The 25,915-nt window shown below is 46.7% G+C and overlaps 1 protein-coding gene across 2 annotated transcripts in view; it reads right to left on the bottom strand.

The window, feature by feature from the left end:
- Positions 1–25,915, bottom strand: part of LOC138580117 (arginine-glutamic acid dipeptide repeats protein-like) — a 259,197-nt gene that overhangs the window by 124,173 nt on the left and 109,109 nt on the right. Inside the window, exons 3-5 of one of the 2 annotated variants that reach the window (XM_069650394.1) lie at positions 22,025–23,730; positions 15,669–15,869; positions 9,520–9,720 (exon numbers count right to left, since the gene is read on the bottom strand). In XM_069650394.1, coding sequence (XP_069506495.1) covers positions 9,520–9,720; positions 15,669–15,869; positions 22,025–23,730 — 2,108 coding nt within the window. The remainder of the gene's footprint in view (positions 1–9,519; positions 9,721–15,668; positions 15,870–22,024; positions 23,731–25,915) is intronic. The other variant, XM_069650395.1, reaches the window with a different exon arrangement.

Below are 25,915 nucleotides of genomic sequence, written 5' to 3' on the forward strand. Positions count from 1 at the left end.
ATGAGACCTAGGCTACATAACATACTAGGCACGCAAGAAGTACTGACTGTAAAAACATGCCACGGGGTAGGAGGCCGTGAGATAAGCAGAGGTGGGCCTATTACTAGACACACTTTGACTCAGTTTTTGTGTTACATCGACTATAATTTTGGAGTAGGGGGTATTCTGTCATTGGCAAGTTTCCCCTACCCCTCAGCAGCGCCATGAACAGCGAGCAGTGATAGCCACCAATTTTTTCCTCCAGGGCCCATGCTTCAAAATTCAAGTTCTCATGGATGCGTTGACACGGGATGTTGCAAAGTAAGAAAGTATTTTCATTGTGAGTGAAGGTCACCAGCTTTGAATTTTTGCTTGGGAGCTGGGGAGGCCCAGGCGTCGCACACACAGTATAAGGTTCTATTGTTTTTTGACATTGAGAGACAGGGACCATTCTGAAAGGGATTGAATTGAAGCAGGGTTGTATTAACGTATGATATGATAAGGTTGTCCATTCTGAAACTGGACCTAGTTACATGTAAGTTCAGTTTATGAAAATCGTTGACACGAACGGAGGAGTTTGCTTTAGGGTGTGCATTACGCCAAGAGATGGAAATGCCGAATATAATGTATATTTCTCTTTAGACGATTTTATACCAGAACTAGTCGAAATACGAATAGCTGACCGTTATTGCTGGGTTACATTGTACTCGTTTGTTCTGTGTGGCATATTGCAATGAAGTGCTAGTATAACCTTTGTGTGCTGGTCTTTCTACCGGGCAAATGAGCAGTCCAGCATCGACACACATGTAGACCACCACTCGCTTCCCCCTGGTTCTACACTAATAAATCATTACATTGTGTGTGCACCTCGAATTGTTGCCTCAGTTTATGCATTACGTTTAGAGCTCAACATACTCCAATGCACTATCCTCGAAACCAAATAGCTGAGTACTTTGATATTCCACGTTGTATTCTCTCGGTTCACATTGTGTCACCTCTGCGCTAATAAAGAAAATGATTAATTGTAATAAAGATCGGCTACTGAGACACATTTTTATTTTTATATTTTGGAAACAGGTAACATCCTGCCATTGTCATCTATTCCAGACCCCAACCGATGGATTCTTCAATCGCCAGCTGCAGCTACATGAATCATTGGATTTATTTGACTATTCTTTGGGACGATCGACAAGGGCCAATATGCCCTTACGCTGTACCAGTGATTAGGAGCAACATGACAACTTTTATGGTGGTCTAGTGCCAAGTTGATGCACCATCCTTGCAATTCACTGTGCGACCAAAGTGCTTCATTTACCCAAAATGAACACTATGTGTACCAAAAAGGAACAGCACGTGACTCATGATAAATATTTGCGGATTTGCGGATCGAGAGCAAAGAAAAAAAGTTCCATTTTGATTGAATATGTCAGAAGCCGAATGTTATCGAAACGTTTAATGTGAAATACATGTACTTTACCAATTGTACAGTCTTGCTGTTTCCTTTTAAAGTACAGCTTTATATTCCTAATTGTGACGCGCTGTGCTGTGAGACGATGTGTGTTGTTTTCCGGGTTCTCCGTCAAGTCGTGTAGGTGACGACTGGGCGCGTTTGACTACACTGCCCAGTAACGTCACGGAGAGAGGCGGAGAATATCAATGATTTGGTGATGTCAGGCTCAGGGGGATATGATTTAGTGCCACAAAGGCAGGTCACCCAGGGCGATGCGGCAAGTGATAAGATTATCACAAGATGGCTGCACCCTGCTGCCTGAGTTCGCTTGTGTTCAAAAGACGAAAACTCTGGTAAGGTGCATAGGAAATTTTTGTGCGATCGATCAACGTATGGTTAAAAACACATGGCCGAACCATAGGGACAGTAATATTTCTAACTGCACCATTCCTTTAACGTTCTGGCATGTTTCCATTTATGTGGAGAGGCACCCAACTAACTTTTGGGAGAGGGGTGGGGTCAGCTTTAATTTAACACGCCCATTTTGATCGGCATTTTAATTCGGGGCAGCGTGAAATGCCAGTTTGTGATTTGGTTTTAGAATTATCCCCGCCCCCAACATTCAAGTCAATGTCAGAAGGGCTGCCAGTCACCAGAAATGTACTATGTGCCACAAAAGGGGTGTGCATACACATCACTAACACATTAACGCACAAACTACTTGAAAAGAAACTGGATGTACTGCTTATCTTGTTCATAAATTGCAACAACAAAACTAACCACACATAGACTCGCACAACAGCACACAACGACTACCGACCGTAAAACACTGCAAGCCCAGTCAACTGACCCACCGGGCTGAGGCTGCCAACAGCACATCACTGCTCTCTTGCCCTTTTCCAGCTTATTCCCACTCACTCACCCCCCCCTTCCTTTTTTTAGAACCACCAGAGTGCCAGGGGACCACTCCAGTTAACAATTGTAATATATTGCACATCAACAGGGGAGTATCCAGCATTGCAAGAATGGGGGGAGGAGGTGGTGATCCACAAATAAAGTCCTGCTACTTTTCTCCCCAAATGCAGTGCGCACAATTTCACATGAACCCATTCGCGATCCTCCCTCCCCCCCCGGGTCCCTCCAAACCCCATCCCCGAGCCCCAATCAACTTTTTGGGGAAAATTAGTAGCTGATGGCATTTTAACACATACACAAAAGAAAAAAAAAGAAAACTGCAGGACCATTACAGAAGCAGGAAACTCATCTATTGCCGCTCTGTCCAGGCGCTCGGGGCAAAATGCATGCAAAACCTCTAATTTGCATATGGATTGCGCCAACAGAAGTGACTACACAGAAAAGGACATTGCAAGGAGCATCCTCAGTCTTTGATACGTGGAGGGGCCATGGAAGTGACTTTAGAATAAGCTGCCATAAGTAAGCCAAGTGACAAAGGCAAATAACTTAGTGGTGCTAATTACCTAAATTGCACTATTATTATATATGGAACAACTCTATAGTATTAGGCTTTTTTATTTTTTAATAGCATGATATATTAACATAAGCTATGATGTGAATGACTTACAATGCTGCAAATAAGACACAGCATGATTCAATAATTTGCCCAGGATCACATACTTTGGTTAAATGGTGAAACCAGGATGTGGACAATTTAAGCAACTGAGCACATCTTCTCAGGTTTAGTATTATATATATCACTAAGAGGTGGTAACCGTGAACTTACACTAAGACAATTTGAAACCAAATGTATTTTAGACCTCAAAACAAAACAAAAAAACAGGGATCACAACCTTGATGAGGAGTTATATACCTTTCTGGGTACCTGAGGTCTTTTTCAGACTCTTTCCTAGAACTATTTGTAATGAATTTATATGCATCTTAACGTGGTCTACTAATCATCTATTCCTTTCTAGGTATAGATTGGGTTAAATGTAGTCCTTGATGTTCCTTGAAACATGAAATGAAAAAAAATATATATATATTTTTTACTATATTGGAGTATTTTATGTATGAATATTTTATTCCATGATTTCTGAGTTATTTTGTGTGGACTTATATATATTTTTGGTTTGGTTTGTTTTCTCTGTAGATAGAGTGGTGTCTTTCTCTTTTTTAAATACTGTTTAAAAATGGGTAGCTGTATAGGTTTAGGTACTTATTGTAAGCGCCCTTTCAACTCAGAGATTTCTGGACTTGTTTTTATTTGTCTAACTGCTAAAATTCGAGATAATTTTAAATGGGTGTAACACATAGTAATTTTTAAATACATTTATTGTATTTTTAACTTACAATTTGATGCATGAATATGGGCAAATATTTATTCAATATGACTTATAGGAATTTTTTTAAAAATATGGATACGTAATGCACTTTGCACTTTAGATCAATGCAACATTTGCACGCACTTAGCACTTTATCAAAAGAGGGAATGTTTCTCCTCTTCCCCCCTTTTTAAAAAATAAATAAAAGCAAGCAGTCCATGCATGTACTGATAGCTCCCATAGATAAATAAATAAGCAGAGATTCTCTGATTTAGTACAATTAGGATATTTATATCTATACACAAACATTTGTCTATCGAGCACCATACTTATGGATTACATGCATGGACGGAGAGCACTATGCACTTTATTTCTTGCTGCTTTATAAATACAAATCCTTTTGGTGTTAAAATGCATTTTGCACCAATTTCTGTATTTTCTTTCCTTTGCGTATTTGCAGAGCCTAACTAAGCAGGCCATATTATTATCATGCCTTTTTTAGCATTGCCCATGCTTGTTGGATAACATATATTACTCTAGCATCACACTTCCAATGACCACACATAGAGCGCAGCAACATGCTGCTCGAGCGGGTGGTTAACATTATTGTTTATTAACATCATGCTAAGGCTGCTTTGTTTTATTTCCATAAAGCAACGCTTAGCATAATATAATACCACCTCATGCACCTGACAGTAACGCTGCTAAATATCAGACACCAAACTATATAGAATGTAAAAACAAATGTTTTTAACAAAAGTCGTTTTATTTATACACAGCTTTTACATTATTTACATTATGTTAGTTTAAAAACAGCGTCTGCATCTTAATACCTTTTAGGCTTGTGGTTTATGTGAAAATGCAATCTATGTTAACTACCCATGATGATCATGTATACTTTTTTGAATGTTTAAAGATGTCCGCTTGGTAATACGAGAAAAAAAGCGGCAAATAGCAGGCAGACACTCTCTACTCACAATCAGAGAGTTGTCAAGGCTTTAAAACTGTAGTCCATCATCTGTGTTGTTTGTAACCTACGTGATCAAGCGGTTTGCATACCACGAAACGTGTCATTTTTTCTACCAGGATGTTTCCCTTTCCTGACGTATAAACACTGATAACGAAGACATTTTTGTTGCCAGGAATCTTTGAGGTGTCTGGTTTCCTCTTATTTGTTGCAGGGACATTTTTTCCTCTGCATCTGCTCTTGGGAGTGCACTCCACCAGCTGCCTTTCTCAGGAAAGGCTTCCTTTTGCCATATATATATATGTATATATATTACATGGCCACGGTAGTGGCCATGTAGTTATGGTTAAGTTGGTGTTTCCATAGGAAGAGCACTTTTTGGGCGGCTTATAACTTCGCTCTCCCTGGACGAATCCTCACCAAACTTTGCAAAAAAAGTATTTGGGTCACTCAGAAAGTTTGGTGAGGATTCGTCCAGGGGAGCAAAGTTATAGGGGGGTCCCAAAACCTTTTTTTTTCCCATAGACATAATGGGAAAAAACTTTGCTCTCGCCTACAGCCCAAACCGCTGGACGGATTTACACCAAATTCGCGGCAGGAGCAGCGGCTTGGTCTGCTTTGCTTTTATTTGGTGTAAATCCATCCAGTATTTCTTTAAAAAATGACAAAAATGTAAGTGAAAAAAATTAGTGATATCTGTGTTCGCTTCGCTGACACACTTCCCTGTTCGATCCGCGGACAGGACGGTGATTGGGCAAGCAGCTTGACATGCTCTCTCATTGGATGCAGTGAAAGCGTGCAGTGCGTCTGGCTTCAGAGACGCCCGCCATCTTTGTTCCTCGCCGCCTGCACAGTAAGTCTTGTGTCTGTCTCCTGTTCCTCCCCCCCGCTCATGCCCCGTGTGTCCTTCTTGTCCCCCACACCCCCACTCATGCTCCGTGTCCCCCTGTTCCTCCAGCCCCCCGCTCACGCCATCGGCAGACGGTGGATAGCGGAGGGCCGAGGAGCGGGATCTGCCGCCTACACACGAACGCTTTGTGTCTCTCTCTCCCTCCCCTCCACCCCCCGCTCCTGCCCCGTGTGTCTCTCTCCCTCCCCCCACCCCCCGCTCATGCCCCGTGTGTCTCTCTCCCTTTCCCCACCCCCTGCTCATGCCCCGTGTGTCTCTTTCCCCTTCCCGCCACCTCCGCTCATGCCCCGTGTGTCTCTCTCCCTCCCCCCACCCCTGCTCATGCCCCGTGTGTCTCTCTCCCTCCCCCCCACTCCCGCTCATACCCCTTGTGTCTCTCCCCCTCCCACCCACCCCCCGTTCATGCCCTGTGTCTCTCTCCCCTTCCCCCCACCCCCGCTCATGCCCCGTGTGTCTCTCTCCCTCCCCCCAACCTCCGCTCATGCCCCGTGTGTCTCTCGTCCTCCCCCGCACCCCTGCTCATGCCCCATGTGTCTCTCTCCCTCCCCCCCATTCCCGCTTATGCCCCGTGTGTCTCTCCACCTCCGGCCCACCCCCCGCTCATGCCCTGTGTGTCTCTCCCTCTCCTGCCCACCCCCCGCTCATGCCCTGTGTGTCTCTCCCTTCCCCTCACCCCCCACTCATGCCCCGTGTGTCTCTCTCCCTCCCCCCCACCCACGCTCATGCCCCGTGTCTCTCCCCTTCCCCCACCTCCCGCTCATGCCTCGTGTGTCTCTCTCCCTCCCCCCACCCCCGCTCATGCCCGGTGTCTGTCTTCTGTTCCCCCGCTCATGCCCCGTGTCTGTCTCCTGTTCTCCCCACCCCCCGCTCATGCCCTGTATCTGTCTCCTGTTCCCCTCATGTGCCGTGTCTGTCTCCTGTTGCCCCCCGCGCCCCCCGCTCATGCCCCGTGTCTGTCTCCTGTTGCCCCCCAACCCCAGCTCATGCCCCGTGTCTGTCTCTGTTGTTCCCCCTACTCCCTGCTCATGCCCTGTGTCTGTTTCCTGTTCCCCCACCCCCCGCTCATGCCCCGTGTCTCTCTCCTGTTTCCCCCCACCCCCTACTCATGCCCCGTGTCTGTCTCCTGTGCCCCTCCACCCCTGTTCATGCCCCGTGTCTGTCTCCTGTTCCCCCACCCGCTCATGCCCCGTGTCTCTCTCCTGTTGCCCCCCCGCTCATGCCCTGTGTCTGTCTCCTGTTGTCCCCACTCACTCATGCCCCGTGTCTCTTGTCTTTTGCCCCCCACCCCCTGCTCATGCCTCGTGTCTGTCTCCTGTACCCCCCACCCCCCGATCATGCCCCGTGTCTCTCTCCTGTTGCCCCCCACCCCCTGCTCATGCCCCGTGTCTGTCTCCTATACCCCCCACCCCCCGTTCATGCCCCATGTTTCTCTCCTGTTGCCCCCCACCCCCCAGCTCATGCCCCGTGTCTGTCTGCTGTTCCCCCCCACCCCCCACTCATGCCCTGTGTCTGTCTCCTGTTCCCACCACCCCCCGCTCAGGCCCCATGTCTGTCTCCTGTTGCCCATACCCCCCGCTCATGCCCCGTGTCTGTCTCCTGTTACCACCCAACCCCCCGCTCATGCCCCGTGTCTCCTTTGTGTTTCCCCCACCCCCGCTCATGCCCCTTGTCTCTCTCCTTTCCCCCCTACACCCGCTCATGTCCCGTGTGTGCCCTGTACCACCCCGCTCATGCCCCGTGTCCCCCTCGTGTTCCTCCCCACCCCCCACTCATACCCAGTGTCTCCCTCATGTTCCTCCCCACCCGCTGCTCATGCCCTGTGTCTCTCTCGTGTTCCCCCCACCACCGCTCATGCCCCGTGTTTCCTTCCTTTCCCCCCCACCCCCTGCTCATGCCCCATTTGTACCCTGTTCCCTCTCACCCCCCGCTCATGCCCATGTGTCTCCCCTGTTCCCCCCCACCCCCCGCTCATGCCCCGTTGTGTTCTTTATACACCCCACCTTCCCTTTCCATGGTGGCCATCTTGGTAAAAGATTTTCCTTCCTACACCGGGACGCCGCAGGCGTCCTGGTGTAGGAAGAAAAACCTTTTTGGTTTTTTTACCACCCGGCGTTCCCACTTTGAGGACATAAGATATTAGTGGTCCTCATCTATTGAAAAGGATGTTATGGTGACGTTGCACTAATAAAAACCTTTAAAATTTAGTTAAAACAAAATGTTACTGGGACGTTATGGTTAAGTTGCACTAATAAAAACCTATGAAATTCAATGAAAAAACTTTGTTAAAGGGACGTTATGGTTCCAAGTAAAACCAAAAAACCCTTGAAATTCGTCAGTTATGGTAAGCTAAGCAACCATAACTCGCGCCACCACCGTGCACTGCTAAGACTACCACCCAGGACATCAAAGATGACATCACATGTCTGGCTCACTCTTTTTTCTTTTGCTGACTTATCTAGGCCACATGGTTTTCTTCAGTAATAGTCGGAAACTAAACATTTTATTTTATTTGTAGACGTATCCTTCAAGTAGGTTCTTACAGTAATTCCCGTAGAGTCCAGTCACATCATATGAAACATATACATACGAGAAGACACAAGCTTGAAAGACAGCAATCCTTTTTGTGCATAAAGATAATCAATAGACTTATGAGCACTTTCTGATAGTTCTGTTGTTTTTTATGGCTGTACTTCCCCTGTATATGGTCATATTTGTATACATTGTACTCACACTACTTTCCTTAGGGTCCAATCACATCAAGTGATACATATACGTAGGGTAAATAGCAGCTTCGAAATAGAGCAATCATTTATTTGCATGAAAATAATCAGTTAAATTATGAATTGTTTCTGCTACTACTTGTGCTTTTTTGCTAACTTCACTTTCCCTGTATATACCCATATTGGTATGTGTTCTTGTGTCTTTGTGTTTTATCTGTAGTAATGCAATTATGTAATACTAATAATATTATGTTTTATCAGCTACTTATTACATATTTCACAGTACCCAAAAATCTATTAAGACAACAATTATCATTTCTTTATTCAACATATTAACATTACGAATACTATACCTTCATCTTGTACACTGCACACAATGTTATTGTTTCTGTATGAGTAGCTTAGTATACTAGATAGAACCCCATAATAGAATGCTATTTATATCAATGCATCGTTCAATGCACTAATTAGGGTATGATATTTATTGCAATGATCCTTGACACTTGTTTCGCAACATTATAATAATAATCCCTTGTACACATATTTCATGAAAAGTACATACACATGTGATGTCATCAGTGATGTCATCAATGACATTTGTGATGTCATCTTTGATATCCTGGGTGATAGTCTTAGCAGTGCACGGTGGTGGAGCGAGTTATGGTTGCTTAGCTTACCATAACTGGCGAATTTCAAGGGTTTTTCGGTTTTACTTGGAACCATAACGTCCCTTTGACAAAGTTTTTTCACTCAATTTCATAGGTTTTTAGTAGCACAACTTAACCATAATGTCCCTTTAACAAAGTTTTTTCACTGAATATATATATATTAAGGTTTTGGTTTGATTTCATGTGCTAAAATAATACTTGATTTAGAGCGATGCCTTGGAGGCAGATGGCATTACATAATAAACTAGCCTTTCATAATAAACTCCCTATATACATTGTCATAGAAATATGCAGAGCAATAAGAGTATGGCTTTAGTTGTATTCTCCCCATCCTGCATGCAAAGTCACAATAGTATCATACAGAACAATGTGATCCTAACAAATACCCCCTTGGTTTTAAAGCCATAGTCATTATGCACCCTTCTCACTTATTTTTACAGGAAATTATTTTGCAAAAACTATAAATGTGAGATGTGTTGGCAAAATCAAACAACCAATCTGTAGATTGTTACTATATAGTATGTTTAGAATAAAATAACCACACACCTTGCTGTGCCAACATCAGGAGCGGGGTCTTTATTGCTTGAATCCAGTTGGGGTGACTGGTCTGTAGAAGCGACAGCACACAGGTTTACTGGTGGATAATGTGGACTCGGGGTAGGTTTACACTCAACATCCTCCTCCGAAGTGACAACTTCTTCCTGTTGGGAAGCGACGGCGCACAGGTTTTCTGTAGGAGAATGTGGACTTGGGGTAGGAGTGTATAGGTTTAGGTACTTATTTTAAGCGCCCTTTCAACTCAGAGATTTCTGGACTTGTTTTTATTTGTCTAACTGCTAAAATTCGAGATAATTTTAAATGGGTGTAACACATAGTAATTTTTAAATACATTTATTGTATTTTTAACTTACAATTTGATGCATGAATATGGGCAAATATTTATTCAATATGACTTATAGGCATTTTTTTAAAAATATGGATACGTAATGCACTTTGCACTTTAGATCAATGCAACATTTGCACGCACTTAGCACTTTATCAAAAGAGGGAATGTTTCTCCTCTTCCCCCCTTTTTAAAAAATAAATAAAAGCAAGCAGTCCATGCATGTACTGATAGCTCCCATAGATAAATAAATAAGCAGAGATTCTCTGATTTAGTACAATTAGGATATTTATATCTATACACAAACATTTGTCTATCGAGCACCATACTTATGGATTACATGCATGGACGGAGAGCACTATGCACTTTATTTCTTGCTGCTTTATAAATACAAATCCTTTTGGTGTTAAAATGCATTTTGCACCAATTTCTGTATTTTCTTTCCTTTGCGTATTTGCACAGCCTAACTAAGCAGGCCATATTATTATCATGCCTTTTTTAGCATTGCCCATGCTTGTTGGATAACATATATTACTCTAGCATCACACTTCCAATGACCACACATAGAGCGCAGCAACATGCTGCTCGAGCGGGTGGTTAACATTATTGTTTATTAACATCATGCTAAGGCTGCTTTGTTTTATTTCCATAAAGCAACGCTTAGCATAATATAATACCACCTCATGCACCTGACAGTAACGCTGCTAAATATCAGACACCAAACTATATAGAATGTAAAAACAAATGTTTTTAGCAAAAGTCGTTTTATTTATACACAGCTTTTACATTATTTACATTATGTTAGTTTAAAAACAGCGTCTGCATCTTAATACCTTTTAGGCTTGTGGTTTATGTGAAAATGCAATCTATGTTAACTACCCATGATGATCATGTATACTTTTTTGAATGTTTAAAGATGTCCGCTTGGTAATACGAGAAAAAAAGCGGCAAATAGCAGGCAGACACTCTCTACTCACAATCAGAGAGTTGTCAAGGCTTTAAAACTGTAGTCCATCATCTGTGTTGTTTGTAACCTACGTGATCGAGCGGTTTGCATACCGCAAAACGTGTCATTTTTTCTACCAGGATGTTTCCCTTTCCTGACGCATAAACACTGATAACGAAGACATTTTTGTTGCCAGGAATCTTTGAGGTGTCTGGTTTCCTCTTATTTGTTGCAGGGACATTTTTTCCTCTGCATCTGCTCTTGGGAGTGCACTCCACCAGCTGCCTTTCTCAGGAAAGGCTTCCTTTTGCCATATATATATATGTATATATATTACATGGCCACGGTAGTGGCCATGTAGTTATGGTTAAGTTGGTGTTTCCATAGGAAGAGCACTTTTTGGGCGGCTTATAACTTCGCTCTCCCTGGACGAATCCTCACCAAACTTTGCAAAAAAAGTATTTGGGTCACTCAGAAAGTTTGGTGAGGATTCGTCCAGGGGAGCAAAGTTATAGGGGGGTCCCAAAACCTTTTTTTTTCCCATAGACATAATGGGAAAAAACTTTGCTCTCGCCTACAGCCCAAACCGCTGGACGGATTTACACCAAATTCGCGGCAGGAGCAGCGGCTTGGTCTGCTTTGCTTTTATTTGGTGTAAATCCATCCAGTATTTCTTTAAAAAATGACAAAAATGTAAGTGAAAAAAATTAGTGATATCTGTGTTCGCTTCGCTGACACACTTCCCTGTTCGATCCGCGGACAGGACGGTGATTGGGCAAGCAGCTTGACATGCTCTCTCATTGGATGCAGTGAAAGCGTGCAGTGCGTCTGGCTTCAGAGACGCCCGCCATCTTTGTTCCTCGCCGCCTGCACAGTAAGTCTTGTGTCTGTCTCCTGTTCCTCCCCCCCGCTCATGCCCCGTGTGTCCTTCTTGTCCCCCACACCCCCACTCATGCTCCGTGTCTCCCCTGTTCCTCCAGCCCCCCGCTCACGCCATCGGCAGACGGTGGATAGCGGAGGGCCGAGGAGCGGGATCTGCCGCCTACACACGAACGCTTTGTGTCTCTCTCTCCCTCCCCTCCACCCCCCGCTCCTGCCCCGTGTGTCTCTCTCCCTCCCCCCACCCCCCGCTCATGCCCCGTGTGTCTCTCTCCCTTCCCCCACCCCCTGCTCATGCCCCGTGTGTCTCTTTCCCCTTCCCGCCACCTCCGCTCATGCCCCGTGTGTCTCTCTCCCTCCCCCCACCCCTGCTCATGCCCCGTGTGTCTCTCTCCCTCCCCCCCACTCCCGCTCATACCCCTTGTGTCTCTCCCCCTCCCACCCACCCCCCGTTCATGCCCTGTGTCTCTCTCCCCTTCCCCCCACCCCCGCTCATGCCCCGTGTGTCTCTCTCCCTCCCCCCAACCTCCGCTCATGCCCCGTGTGTCTCTCGTCCTCCCCCGCACCCCTGCTCATGCCCCATGTGTCTCTCTCCCTCCCCCCCATTCCCGCTTATGCCCCGTGTGTCTCTCCACCTCCGGCCCACCCCCCGCTCATGCCCTGTGTGTCTCTCCCTCTCCTGCCCACCCCCCGCTCATGCCCTGTGTGTCTCTCCCTTCCCCTCACCCCCCACTCATGCCCCGTGTGTCTCTCTCCCTCCCCCCCACCCACGCTCATGCCCCGTGTCTCTCCCCTTCCCCCACCTCCCGCTCATGCCTCGTGTGTCTCTCTCCCTCCCCCCACCCCCGCTCATGCCCGGTGTCTGTCTTCTGTTCCCCCGCTCATGCCCCGTGTCTGTCTCCTGTTCTCCCCACCCCCCGCTCATGCCCTGTATCTGTCTCCTGTTCCCCTCATGTGCCGTGTCTGTCTCCTGTTGCCCCCCGCGCCCCCCGCTCATGCCCCGTGTCTGTCTCCTGTTGCCCCCCAACCCCAGCTCATGCCCCGTGTCTGTCTCTGTTGTTCCCCCTACTCCCTGCTCATGCCCTGTGTCTGTTTCCTGTTCCCCCACCCCCCGCTCATGCCCCGTGTCTCTCTCCTGTTTCCCCCCACCCCCTACTCATGCCCCGTGTCTGTCTCCTGTGCCCCTCCACCCCTGTTCATGCCCCGTGTCTGTCTCCTGTTCCCCCACCCGCTCATGCCCCGTGTCTCTCTCCTGTTGCCCCCCCGCTCAGGCCCTGTGTCTGTCTCCTGTTGTCCCCACTCACTCATGCCCCGTGTCTCTTGTCTTTTGCCCCCCACCCCCCGCTCATGCCTCGTGTCTGTCTCCTGTACCCCCCACCCCCCGATCATGCCCCGTGTCTCTCTCCTGTTGCCCCCCACCCCCTGCTCATGCCCCGTGTCTGTCTCCTATACCCCCCACCCCCCATTCATGCCCCATGTTTCTCTCCTGTTGCCCCCCACCCCCCAGCTCATGCCCCGTGTCTGTCTGCTGTTCCCCCCCACCCCCCACTCATGCCCTGTGTCTGTCTCCTGTTCCCACCACCCCCCGCTCAGGCCCCATGTCTGTCTCCTGTTGCCCATACCCCCCGCTCATGCCCCGTGTCTGTCTCCTGTTACCCCCCACCCCCCCGCTCATGCCCCGTGTCTCCTTTGTGTTTCCCCCACCCCCGCTCATGCCCCTTGTCTCTCTCCTTTCCCCCCTACACCCGCTCATGTCCCGTGTGTGCCCTGTACCACCCCGCTCATGCCCCGTGTCCCCCTCGTGTTCCTCCCCACCCCCCACTCATACCCAGTGTCTCCCTCATGTTCCTCCCCACCCGCTGCTCATGCCCTGTGTCTCTCTCGTGTTCCCCCCACCACCGCTCATGCCCCGTGTTTCCTTCCTTTCCCCCCCACCCCCTGCTCATGCCCCATTTGTACCCTGTTCCCTCTCACCCCCCGCTCATGCCCATGTGTCTCCCCTGTTCCCCCCCACCCCCCGCTCATGCCCCGTTGTGTTCTTTATACACCCCACCTTCCCTTTCCATGGTGGCCATCTTGGTAAAAGATTTTCCTTCCTACACCGGGACGCCGCAGGCGTCCTGGTGTAGGAAGAAAAACCTTTTTGGTTTTTTTACCACCCGGCGTTCCCACTTTGAGGACATAAGATATTAGTGGTCCTCATCTATTGAAAAGGATGTTATGGTGACGTTGCACTAATAAAAACCTTTAAAATTTAGTTAAAACAAAATGTTACTGGGACGTTATGGTTAAGTTGCACTAATAAAAACCTATGAAATTCAATGAAAAAACTTTGTTAAAGGGACGTTATGGTTCCAAGTAAAACCAAAAAACCCTTGAAATTCGTCAGTTATGGTAAGCTAAGCAACCATAACTCGCGCCACCACCGTGCACTGCTAAGACTACCACCCAGGACATCAAAGATGACATCACATGTCTGGCTCACTCTTTTTTCTTTTGCTGACTTATCTAGGCCACATGGTTTTCTTCAGTAACAGTCGGAAACTAAACATTTTATTTTATTTGTAGACGTATCCTTCAAGTAGGTTCTTACAGTAATTCCCGTAGAGTCCAGTCACATCATATGAAACATATACATACGAGAAGACACAAGCTTGAAAGACAGCAATCCTTTTTGTGCATAAAGATAATCAATAGACTTATGAGCACTTTCTGATAGTTCTGTTGTTTTTTATGGCTGTACTTCCCCTGTATATGGTCATATTTGTATACATTGTACTCACACTACTTTCCTTAGGGTCCAATCACATCAAGTGATACATATACGTAGGGTAAATAGCAGCTTCGAAATAGAGCAATCATTTATTTGCATGAAAATAATCAGTTAAATTATGAATTGTTTCTGCTACTACTTGTGCTTTTTTGCTAACTTCACTTTCCCTGTATATACCCATATTGGTATGTGTTCTTGTGTCTTTGTGTTTTATCTGTAGTAATGCAATTATGTAATACTAATAATATTATGTTTTATCAGCTACTTATTACATATTTCACAGTACCCAAAAATCTATTAAGACAACAATTATCATTTCTTTATTCAACATATTAACATTACGAATACTATACCTTCATCTTGTACACTGCACACAATGTTATTGTTTCTGTATGAGTAGCTTAGTATACTAGATAGAACCCCATAATAGAATGCTATTTATATCAATGCATCGTTCAATGCACTAATTAGGGTATGATATTTATTGCAATGATCCTTGACACTTGTTTCGCAACATTATAATAATAATCCCTTGTACACATATTTCATGAAAAGTACATACACATGTGATGTCATCAGTGATGTCATCAATGACATTTGTGATGTCATCTTTGATGTCCTGGGTGATAGTCTTAGCAGTGCACGGTGGTGGAGCGAGTTATGGTTGCTTAGCTTACCATAACTGGCGAATTTCAAGGGTTTTTCGGTTTTACTTGGAACCATAACGTCCCTTTGACAAAGTTTTTTCACTCAATTTCATAGGTTTTTAGTAGCACAACTTAACCATAATGTCCCTTTAACAAAGTTTTTTCACTGAATATATATATATTAAGGTTTTGGTTTGATTTCATGTGCTAAAATAATACTTGATTTAGAGCGATGCCTTGGAGGCAGATGGCATTACATAATAAACTAGCCTTTCATAATAAACTCCCTATATACATTGTCATAGAAATATGCAGAGCAATAAGAGTATGGCTTTAGTTGTATTCTCCCCATCCTGCATGCAAAGTCACAATAGTATCATACAGAACAATGTGATCCTAACAAATACCCCCTTGGTTTTAAAGCCATAGTCATTATGCACCCTTCTCACTTATTTTTACAGGAAATTATTTTGCAAAAACTATAAATGTGAGATGTGTTGGCAAAATCAAACAACCAATCTGTAGATTGTTACTATATAGTATGTTTAGAATAAAATAACCACACACCTTGTTGTGCCAACATCAGGAGCGGGGTCTTTATTGCTTGAATCCAGTTGGGGTGACTGGTCTGTAGAAGCGACAGCACACAGGTTTACTGGTGGATAATGTGGACTCGGGGTAGGTTTACACTCAACATCCTCCTCCGAAGTGACAACTTCTTCCTGTTGGGAAGCGACGGCGCACAGGTTTTCTGTAGGAGAATGTGGACTTGGGGTAGGAGTGTATAGGTTTAGGTACTTATTTTAAGCGCCCTTTCAACTCAGAGATTTCTGGACTTGTTTTTATTTGTCTAACTGCTAAAATTCGAGATAATTTTAAATGGGTGTAACACATAGTAATTTTTAAATACATTTATTGTATTTTTAACTTACAATTTGATGCATGAATATGGGCAAATATTTATTCAATATGACTTATAGGCATTTTTTTAAAAATATGGATACGTAATGCACTTTGCACTTTAGATCAATGCAACATTTGCACGCACTTAGCACTTTATCAAAAGAGGGAATGTTTCTCCTCTTCCCCCCTTTTTAAAAAATAAATAAAAGCAAGCAGTCCATGCATGTACTGATAGCTCCCATAGATAAATAAATAAGCATAGATTCTCTGATTTAGTACAATTAGGATATTTATATCTATACACAAACATTTGTCTATCGAGCACCATACTTCTGGATTACATGCATGGACGGAGAGCACTATGCACTTTATTTCTTGCTGCTTTATAAATACAAATCCTTTTGGTGTTAAAATGCATTTTGCACCAATTTCTGTATTTTCTTTCCTTTGCGTATTTGCACAGCCTAAAAGCAGGCCATATTATTATCATGCCTTTTTTAGCATTGCCCATGCTTGTTGGATAACATATATTACTCTAGCATCACACTTCCAATGACCACACATAGAGCGCAGCAACATGCTGCTCGAGCGGGTGGTTAACATTATTGTTTATTAACATCATGCTAAGGCTGCTTTGTTTTATTTCCATAAAGCAACGCTTAGCATAATATAATACCACCTCATGCACCTGACAGTAACGCTGCTAAATATCAGACACCAAACTATATAGAATGTAAAAACAAATGTTTTTAGCAAAAGTCGTTTTATTTATACACAGCTTTTACATTATTTACATTATGTTAGTTTAAAAACAGCGTCTGCATCTTAATACCTTTTAGGCTTGTGGTTTATGTGAAAATGCAATCTATGTTAACTACCCATGATGATCATGTATACTTTTTTGAATGTTTAAAGATGTCCGCTTGGTAATACGAGAAAAAAAGCGGCAAATAGCAGGCAGACACTCTCTACTCACAATCAGAGAGTTGTCAAGGCTTTAAAACTGTAGTCCATCATCTGTGTTGTTTGTAACCTACGTGATCGAGCGGTTTGCATACCGCAAAACGTGTCATTTTTTCTACCAGGATGTTTCCCTTTCCTGACGCATAAACACTGATAACAAAGACATTTTTGTTGCCAGGAATCTTTGAGGTGTCTGGTTTCCTCTTATTTGTTGCAGGGACATTTTTTCCTCTGCATCTGCTCTTGGGAGTGCACTCCACCAGCTGCCTTTCTCAGGAAAGGCTTCCTTTTGCCATATATATATGTATATATATTACATGGCCACGGTAGTGGCCATGTAGTTATGGTTAAGTTGGTGTTTCCATAGGAAGAGCACTTTTTGGGCGGCTTATAACTTCGCTCTCCCTGGACGAATCCTCACCAAACTTTGCAAAAAAAGTATTTGGGTCACTCAGAATTTTTTTACAAAGTTTGGTGAGGATTCGTCCAGGGGAGCAAAGTTATAGGGGGGTCCCAAAACCTTTTTTTTTTCCCATAGACATAATGGGAAAAAACTTTGCTCTCGCCTACAGCCCAAACCGCTGGACGGATTTACACCAAATTTGCGGCAGGAGCAGCGGCTTGGTCCCGAAAGTGTGCTTTGCTTTTATTTGGTGTAAATCCATCCAGTATTTCTTTAAAAAATGACAAAAATGTAAGTGAAATAAATTAGTGATATCTGTGTTCGCTTCGCTGACACACTTCCCTGTTCGATCCGCGGACAGGACGGTGATTGGGCAAGCAGCTTGACATGCTCTCTCATTGGATGCAGTGAAAGCGTGCAGTGCGTCTGGCTTCAGAGACGCCCGCCATCTTTGTTCCTCGCCGCCTGCACAGTAAGTCTTGTGTCTGTCTCCTGTTCCTCCCCCCCGCTCATGCCCCGTGTGTCCTTCTTGTCCCCCACACCCCCACTCATGCTCCGTGTCTCCTCTGTTCCTCCAGCCCCCCGCTCACGCCATCGGCAGACGGTGGCCAGCGGAGGGCCGAGGAGCGGGATCTGCCGCCTACACACGAACGCTGTGTGTCTCTCTCTCCCTCGTCTCCACCCCCCGCTCCTGCCCCGTGTGTCTCTCTCCCTCCCCCCACCCCCCACTCATGCCCCGTGTGTCTCTCTCCCTCCCCCCACCCCCTGCTCATGCCCCGTGTGTCTCTTTCCCCTTCCCCCACCTCCGCTCATGCCCTGTGTGTCTCTCTCCCTCCCCCCACCCCTGCTCATGCCCCGTGTGTCTCTCTCCCTCCCCCCCACTCCCGCTCATACCCCGTGTGTCTCTCCAACCGCTCATGCCCCGTGTCTCTCTCCCCTTCCCCCCACCCCCGCTCATGCCCCGTGTGTCTCTCTCCCTCCCCCAACCCCCGCTCATGCCCCGTGTGTCTCTCACCCTCCCCCCCACTCCCGCTCATGCCCCGTGTGTCTCTCCCCCTCCCGCCCACCCCCCGCTCATGCCCCGTGTGTCTCTCCCTCTCCTGCCCACCCCCCAATCATGCCCTGTGTGTCTCTCCCTTCCCCTCACCCCCCACTCATGCCCCGTGTGTCTCTCTCCCTCCCCCCACCCACGCTCATGCCCCGTGTCTCTCCCCTTCCCCCACCTCCCGCTCATGCCTCGTGTGTCTCTCTCCCTCCCCCACCCCCGCTCATGTCCGGTGTCTGTCTTCTGTTCCCCCGCTCATGCCCCGTGTCTGTCTCCTGTTCTCCCCACCCCCCGCTCATGCCCTGTATCTGTCTCCTGTTCCCCTCATGTGCCGTGTCTGTCTCCTGTTGCCCCCCGTGCCCCCCGCTCATGCTCCGTGTCTGTCTCCTGTTGCCCCCCAACCCCCGCTCATGCCCCGTGTCTGTCTCTGTTGTTCCCCCTACTCCCTGCTCATGCCCCGTGTCTGTTTCCTGTTCCCCCACCCACCGCTCATGCCCCGTGTCTCTCTCCTGTTTCCACTCATGCCCCGTGTCTGTCTCCTGTGCCCCCCACCCCCGTTCATGCCCCGTGTCTGTCTCCTGTTCCCCCACCCGCTCATGCCCCGTGTCTCTCTCCTGTTGACCCCCCGCTCATGCCCTGTGTCTGTCTCCTGTTGTCCCCACTCACTCATGCCCCGTGTCTCTCTCCTTTTGCCCCCCACCCCCCGCTCATGCCTCGTGTCTGTCTCCTGTACCCCCCACCCCCCGCTCATGCCCCGTGTCTCTCTCCTGTTGCCCCCCACCCCCTGCTCATGCCCCATGTCTGTCTCCTATACCCCCACCCCCCGCTCATGCCCCATGTTTCTCTCCTGTTGCCCCCCACCCCCCAGCTCATGCCCCGTGTCTGTCTGGTGTTCCCCCCACCCCCCACTCATGCCCTGTGTCTGTCTCCTGTTCCCACCACCCCCCGCTCAGGCCCCTGTGTCTGTCTCTTGTTGCCCACACCCATGCCCCGTGTCTGTCTCCTGTACCCCCCCACTCCATGCTCATGCCCCGTGTCTCTCTCCTGTTGCCCCTCACCCCCCCGTTCATGCCCTGTGTCTGTCTCCTGTTCCCCCATCCCCCACTCATGCCCCATGTCTGTCTCCTGTTCTCCCCACCCCCCGCTCATGCCCCGTGTCTCTCTCCTGTTGGCCCCACCCCCTGCTCATGCCCCGTGTCTGTCTCCTGTTACCCCCCACCCCCCCGCTCATGCCCCGTGTCTCCTTTGTGTTCCCCCCACCCCCCGCTCATGCCCCTTGTCTGTCTCCTTTCCCCCCTACACCCGCTCATGTCCCGTGTGTGCCCTGTACCCCCCGCTCATGCCCCGTGTCTCCCTCGTGTTCCTCCCCACCCCCCACTCATACCCAGTGTCTCCCTTATGTTCCTCCCCACCCGCTGCTCATGCCCTGTGTCTCTCTCGTGTTCCCCCCACCACCGCTCATGCCCCGTGTTTCCTTCCTTTTCCCCCCCACCCCCTGCTCATGCCCCATTTGTACCCTGTTCCCACTCACCCCCCGCTCATGCCCATGTGTCTCCCCTGTTCCCCCCCACCCCCCGCTCATGCCCTGTTGTGTTCTTTATACACCCCACCTTCCCTTTCCATGGTGGCCATCTTGGTAAAAGATTTTCCTTCCTACACCGGGACGCCGCAGGCGTCCTGGTGTAGGAAGAAAAACCTTTTTGTTTTTTTTTACCACCCGGCGTTCCCACTTTGAGGACATAAGATATTAGTGGTCTTCATCTATTGAAAAGGATGTTATGGTGACGTTGCACTAATAAAAACCTTTAAAATGTAGTTAAAAAAAAATGTTACTGGGAGGTTATGGTTAAGTTGCACTAATAAAAACCTATGAAATTCAGTGAAAAAACTTTGTTAAAGGGACACTATGGTTAAGTTGCGCTACTAAAAACCTATGAAATTCAGTGAAAAAACTTTATCAAAGGGACGTTATGGTTCCAAGTAAAACCAAAAAACCCTTGAAATTCGTCAGTTATGGTAAGCTAAGCAACCATAACTCGCGCCACCACCGTGCACTGCTAAGACTAACACCCAGGACATCAAAGATGACATCACATGTCTGGCTCACTCTTTTTTCTTTTGCTGACTTATCTAGGCCACATGGTTTTCTTCAGTAACAGTCGGAAACTAAACATTTTATTTTATTTGTAGACGTATCCTTCAAGTAGGTTCTTACAGTAATTCCCGTAGAGTCCAGTCACATCATATGAAACATATACATACGGGAAGACACAAGCTTGAAAGACAGCAATCCTTTTTGTGCATAAAGATAATCAATAGACTTATGAGCACTTTCTGATAGTTCTGTTGTTTTTTATGGCTGTACTTCCCCTGTATATGGTCATATTTGTATACATTGTACTCACACTACTTTCCTTAGGGTCCAATCACATCAAGTGATACATATACGTAGGGTAAATAGCAGCTTCGAAATAGAGCAATCATTTATTTGCATGAAAATAATCAGTTAAATTATGAATTAATTCTGCTACTACTTGTGCTTTTTTGCTAACTTCACTTTCCCTGTATATACCCATATTGGTATGTGTTCTTGTGTCTTTGTGTTTTATCTGTAGTAATGCAATTATGTAATACTAATAATATTATGTTTTATCAGCTACTTATTACATATTTCACAGTACCCAAAAATCTATTAAGAAAACAATTATCATTTCTTTATTCAACATATTAACATTACGAATACTACACCTTCATCTTGTACACTACACACAATGTTATTGTTTCTGTATGAGTAGCTTAGTATACTAGATAGAACCCCATAATAGAATGCTATTTATATCAATGCATCGTTCAATGCACTAATTAGGGTATGATATTTATTGCAATGATCCTTGACACTTGTTTCGCAACATTATAATAATAATCCCTTGTACACATATTTCATGAAAAGTACATACACATGTGATGTCATCAGTGATGTCATCAATGACATTTGTGATGTCATCTTTGATGTCCTGGGTGATAGTCTTAGCAGTGCACGGTGGTGGCGCGAGTTATGGTTGCTTAGCTTACCATAACTGGCGAATTTCAAGGGTTTTTCGGTTTTACTTGGAACCATAACGTCCCTTTGACAAAGTTTTTTCACTCAATTTCATAGGTTTTTAGTAGCACAACTTAACCATAATGTCCCTTTAACAAAGTTTTTTCACTGAATATATATATATTAAGGTTTTGTGTTGATTTCATGTGCTAAAATAATACTTGATTTATAGCGATGCCTTGGAGGCAGATGGCATTACATAATAAACTAGCCTTTCATAATAAACTGCCTATATACATTGTCATAGAAATATGCAGAGCAATAAGAGTATGGCTTTAGTTGTATTCTCCCCATCCTGCATGCAAAGTCACAATAGTATCATACAGAACAATGTGAGCCTAACAAATCCCCCCTGGGTTTTAAAGCCATAGTCATTATGCACCCTTCTCACTTCTTTTTACAGGAAATTATTTTGCAAAAACTATAAATGTGAGATGTGTTGGCAAAATCAAACAACCAATCTGTAGATTGTTACTATATAGTATGTTTAGAATAAAATAACCACACACCTTGCTGTGCCAACATCAGGAGCGGGGTCTTTATTGCTTGAATCCAGTTGGGGTGACTGGTCTGTAGAAGCGACAGCACACAGGTTTACTGGTGGATAATGTGGACTCGGGGTAGGTTTACACTCAACATCCTCCTCCGAAGTGACAACTTCTTCCTGTTGGGAAGCGACGGCGCACAGGTTTTCTGTAGGAGAATGTGGACTTGGGGTAGGAGTGCACTCAGCATCCTCCTCTGGAGTTTCAACTTCTTCTTGTTGGATCACTGGAGCGATACATGAAGTGGGACCTGCTAAACTGAAGTCAAGGGTTTGGTTTGCTGAAGATTCCTCATGAGGGTTGACTGGAGGGAGGCTAGGACCTAGTAATGAAGGGTATTGTGATTGGTTCACTGGTTGATTAATGGGGCAGGAATAACGATTAGAGCCATCTGTCAAGGGGTGGATTGATTGGTCATACACAGGTTTTACCTGTTCATTCTCTATAGGGGACATTGCAATAGGAGCCTCTGGTGGGGTATAGACTGAGTGGGTCGGCCAAACCTCTTCAGGCTGGTTCAATGGAGGAGAATACGCATTAGAACTTTGTGCTGGGTGATAGAGTGCTTGATATGACAATGCTGCAGCATGCTGGCTTGCTGATGTGGGATGTACATTACGAGCCTGTGTGGGAGGGAATACATGTTGACTGGGCCTAGTTCCTTTGTTCTGGCGTTCTGGTCTGTGATATACATAAGGATCCTGTCCATTAGGGAAGAGTATTGTATCCACTATCCATCCTATTTTCTTTGCGACTGCATGGCGGAGTACATAAGAAGCCTGCCTCGAAGAGTACTGCTGTTGCTTCCACATAGCTCCTGTGTTCTGGTTTACTGGTGGGCGGTATGTATTAGGAGCCTGTGTCAAAGAGTAGGGTGGTTGGTTGTTGAATGCTACATTGTTCTGATTTACTGGAGGGTGGTACGCATTAGGAGCCTGTGTCAAAGGGTAGGGTGGTTGGTTCAATCTAGCTCCTGTGTTCTGGCTTGCTAGAGGGCAGTATGCATTAGGAGCCTGATCTGAAGGGTAAGGTCGTCCATTCAGCATAGCTCCTATTTTCTGGCCTGTTGGTGGGTGGTACGCATTAGGAGCCTGTGTCAAAGGGTAGGGTGGTTGGTTCAGCATAGCTCCTGTGTTCCGGCCTATTGGTGGGTGGTACGCATTAGGAACCTGTGTCGAAGGGTAGGGTGGTTGGTTCAGCCTAGCTCCTGTGTTCTGGCTTGCTATGGGGTGGTATGCATTAGGAGCCTGAGCCAAAGGGTTAGGTGGTCCATTCAGCATAAACCCTATGTTCTGGCCTATTGGTGGGTGGTACGCATTAGGAGCCTGTGCCAACGGGTAGGTTGGTTGACTCAATATCGCTCCCATGTTCTGGCTTACAGAAGGGTGGTACACATTTCGACCCTGTGCTGACGAGCAGAGGGGTGCACTCGGGGAAGCTGCTACATGCTGTTTAACTGGAGGGAGGTAGCCATTAGGACCCTGTGGCGATGGATAGAATGGTTGGTTTGGCAAGAGCGCTGCATGCTGGCTCCCTGGAGGCAAATACGTATTAGGACCTTGTGGGGAGAGGTAGGGGGGAGGATCCCCGAAGACATCTAACTGCTGGCTCGCTGGTTGAAAGTTCTGGCTGAAGCGGTCCTCCACATTTGCTTCTTCAGGTAACTGATGCTGTAAAAAAGAAATTACATTGATAAGGCATTGATTCATTGCCTCAATCTATATTGTAACAACATGGAATCTTGGCCTGTAACTGGAGATAGAAGACCAGAGCATTGTGAATAGTACACGAGAAAACCTGAGCAAAGTGAGCAGTACATGAGAAGACCTGAGCAATGTGAGTAGTACACAAGAAGACCTGAGCAATGTGAGTAGTACACAAGAAGACCTGAGTAATGTGAGTACAGGAGCAGACCTGAGCAGTGTGAGTAGTACATGAGAAGACCTGAGCAATGTGAGTGGTACACAAGAGGACCTGAGAAATGTGAGTAGTACAGGAGAAGACCTGATCAATGTAAGCAGTACACAAGAAGACCTGAGCAATGTGAGCAGTACACGAGAAGACCTGAGCAATGTGAGTAGTACACAAGAAAACCTGAGCAATGTGAGTAGTACAGGAGAAGACCTGAGCAATGTGAGTAGCACAGGAGGGGGGCGTGGCTAGCCAGCCATGTAAGAGGCTGGAGGGAACTGGTGCTCCTGCAAATCTGACGAGATCCTGAGTCTGCCCGCCGGCAGACTCAGGCCCTGCCTCAGACTCCAAACGAAGGCCCTGCAACATAAGAGAGTGGAGCATGAAATGAGCCAGGCCTGGCTTGCAGCAGCCCACCCGACAGGAATATAACAGTGTCTCCAGTTTGCCGAACTTTCCACAATCCTGTGCCCAAAATGGCCGCCCGGGGAACAAAGGGCGAAGATACAATGTAACAGTGCTTAATGCAGCGCGGCACTGCAGAAGACACGGAACTGAAGCAGCTACCAGCCAAAGAAACCTGTGTACAGTGAGCAGGCTGAAGAAGCCTGAAGACTCGGAGCATGTTTTCAGAAATATTGAATAAATATGGAGCGTGCCTGTACATCGGTGGCGCGATCTGCTGAGTGACCAGAGGCAGAACGAATTATAATCAGCTTGGCAGTCCCGCTGTGGATGGGAGGACAACACAGAACAAAGCTTCCGTGACAGCTGCTGGTTGGGACGACGGCGCTGCACGGAACACGGAGCAGTTAGCGAGACACCCACATGGCCCCTTGACTTGACCCAAGGAGAGCAGCTGAAGGACTGAGCCCAGATGAGAGCGAACCTAACACGGACTGAGCGGAATGTCCGTGGACAGATGTGAGCAACGAACCTAAGACTGCATCGGACAAGCGGGAGCCTGAAGCCGGTGTGATCCCAACTCACACACCCACGGAAGAAAGTATCCACCATACGGTTCGGAGAGAACCCACACTGGACGTACCAACGCATGGGAACCGGACGTTAGCTCGCTCAAGAGCCCTTGCTAAGAAGGATTTTCAATTCAGAAAATGTGCAACAAAGTGGCAGACTGCGGATAGTTCTGGGTGGCCTGGGCACCCCGTAGACAAAGAACAGAATGACCCCCCCAAGTATGCTGAGAAGGGAGAAGGGGGCTGGCATATCACACTGAGCTCCCCCCCCCGCAATACACACTGCAGCACCTACAAATGGTGATAGGACATATGCAAGGGTCATGGCACCAGAAGATCAGTGCATGACACCCATGGCAGGGTGCAGACAAACCATCAACCCCCCTCGAGTCGGAAAGTCAGGAAGAGGCCGTGCCAGGCCCACAGGAGATACATAGTTCACCATTGCAATTGGGACGGACAAGAGTGGAGGGACATACGCTGAACACCCCCAGTAGCATCACTAGTGAAGGAGGAAGCGCTCTGACCCATGATGAAGCAGTCTGGTGCCCCAAGCAGAGTCAAGACACAACGGATCATCACGAGCACCTGACAGGGACACTGAAACCCTGGTTGCAGCAGGTAGCATAGCAAGATGTGATAAGATGGCGACTAAGACACTCAAGCTGAAAGGGAAACAGCATACTTTGGACGAATATGCCAAAACTCCTACACAAGTGTATAAAGCTAAGGACAAAGGAAGCAGCTCACAAGCAGACTCTGCTCTTATGAGTGGGGATCAACAGATATTGAAGGCAATAGTGGCTTTAAGGTCACCTGGGAACCCAAGCTTGAAGCGGCGATGGAAAGCCTCAGAACAACGCTAGAACACAAGATTGACGCAGTGCAAGTAGACATGACCCTCCTCCGACAAGATGTGAGGGCGATAGCGGAACGCACAGGAGTGCTGGAGAAAAAAGTTCAAGCA

The sequence above is a fragment of the Ambystoma mexicanum genome, chromosome 3p (assembly GCF_040938575.1).
Source record: "Ambystoma mexicanum isolate Mex_15411 chromosome 3p, UKY_AmexF1_1, whole genome shotgun sequence".
Taxonomy (NCBI): Eukaryota; Metazoa; Chordata; class Amphibia; order Caudata; family Ambystomatidae; genus Ambystoma; species Ambystoma mexicanum.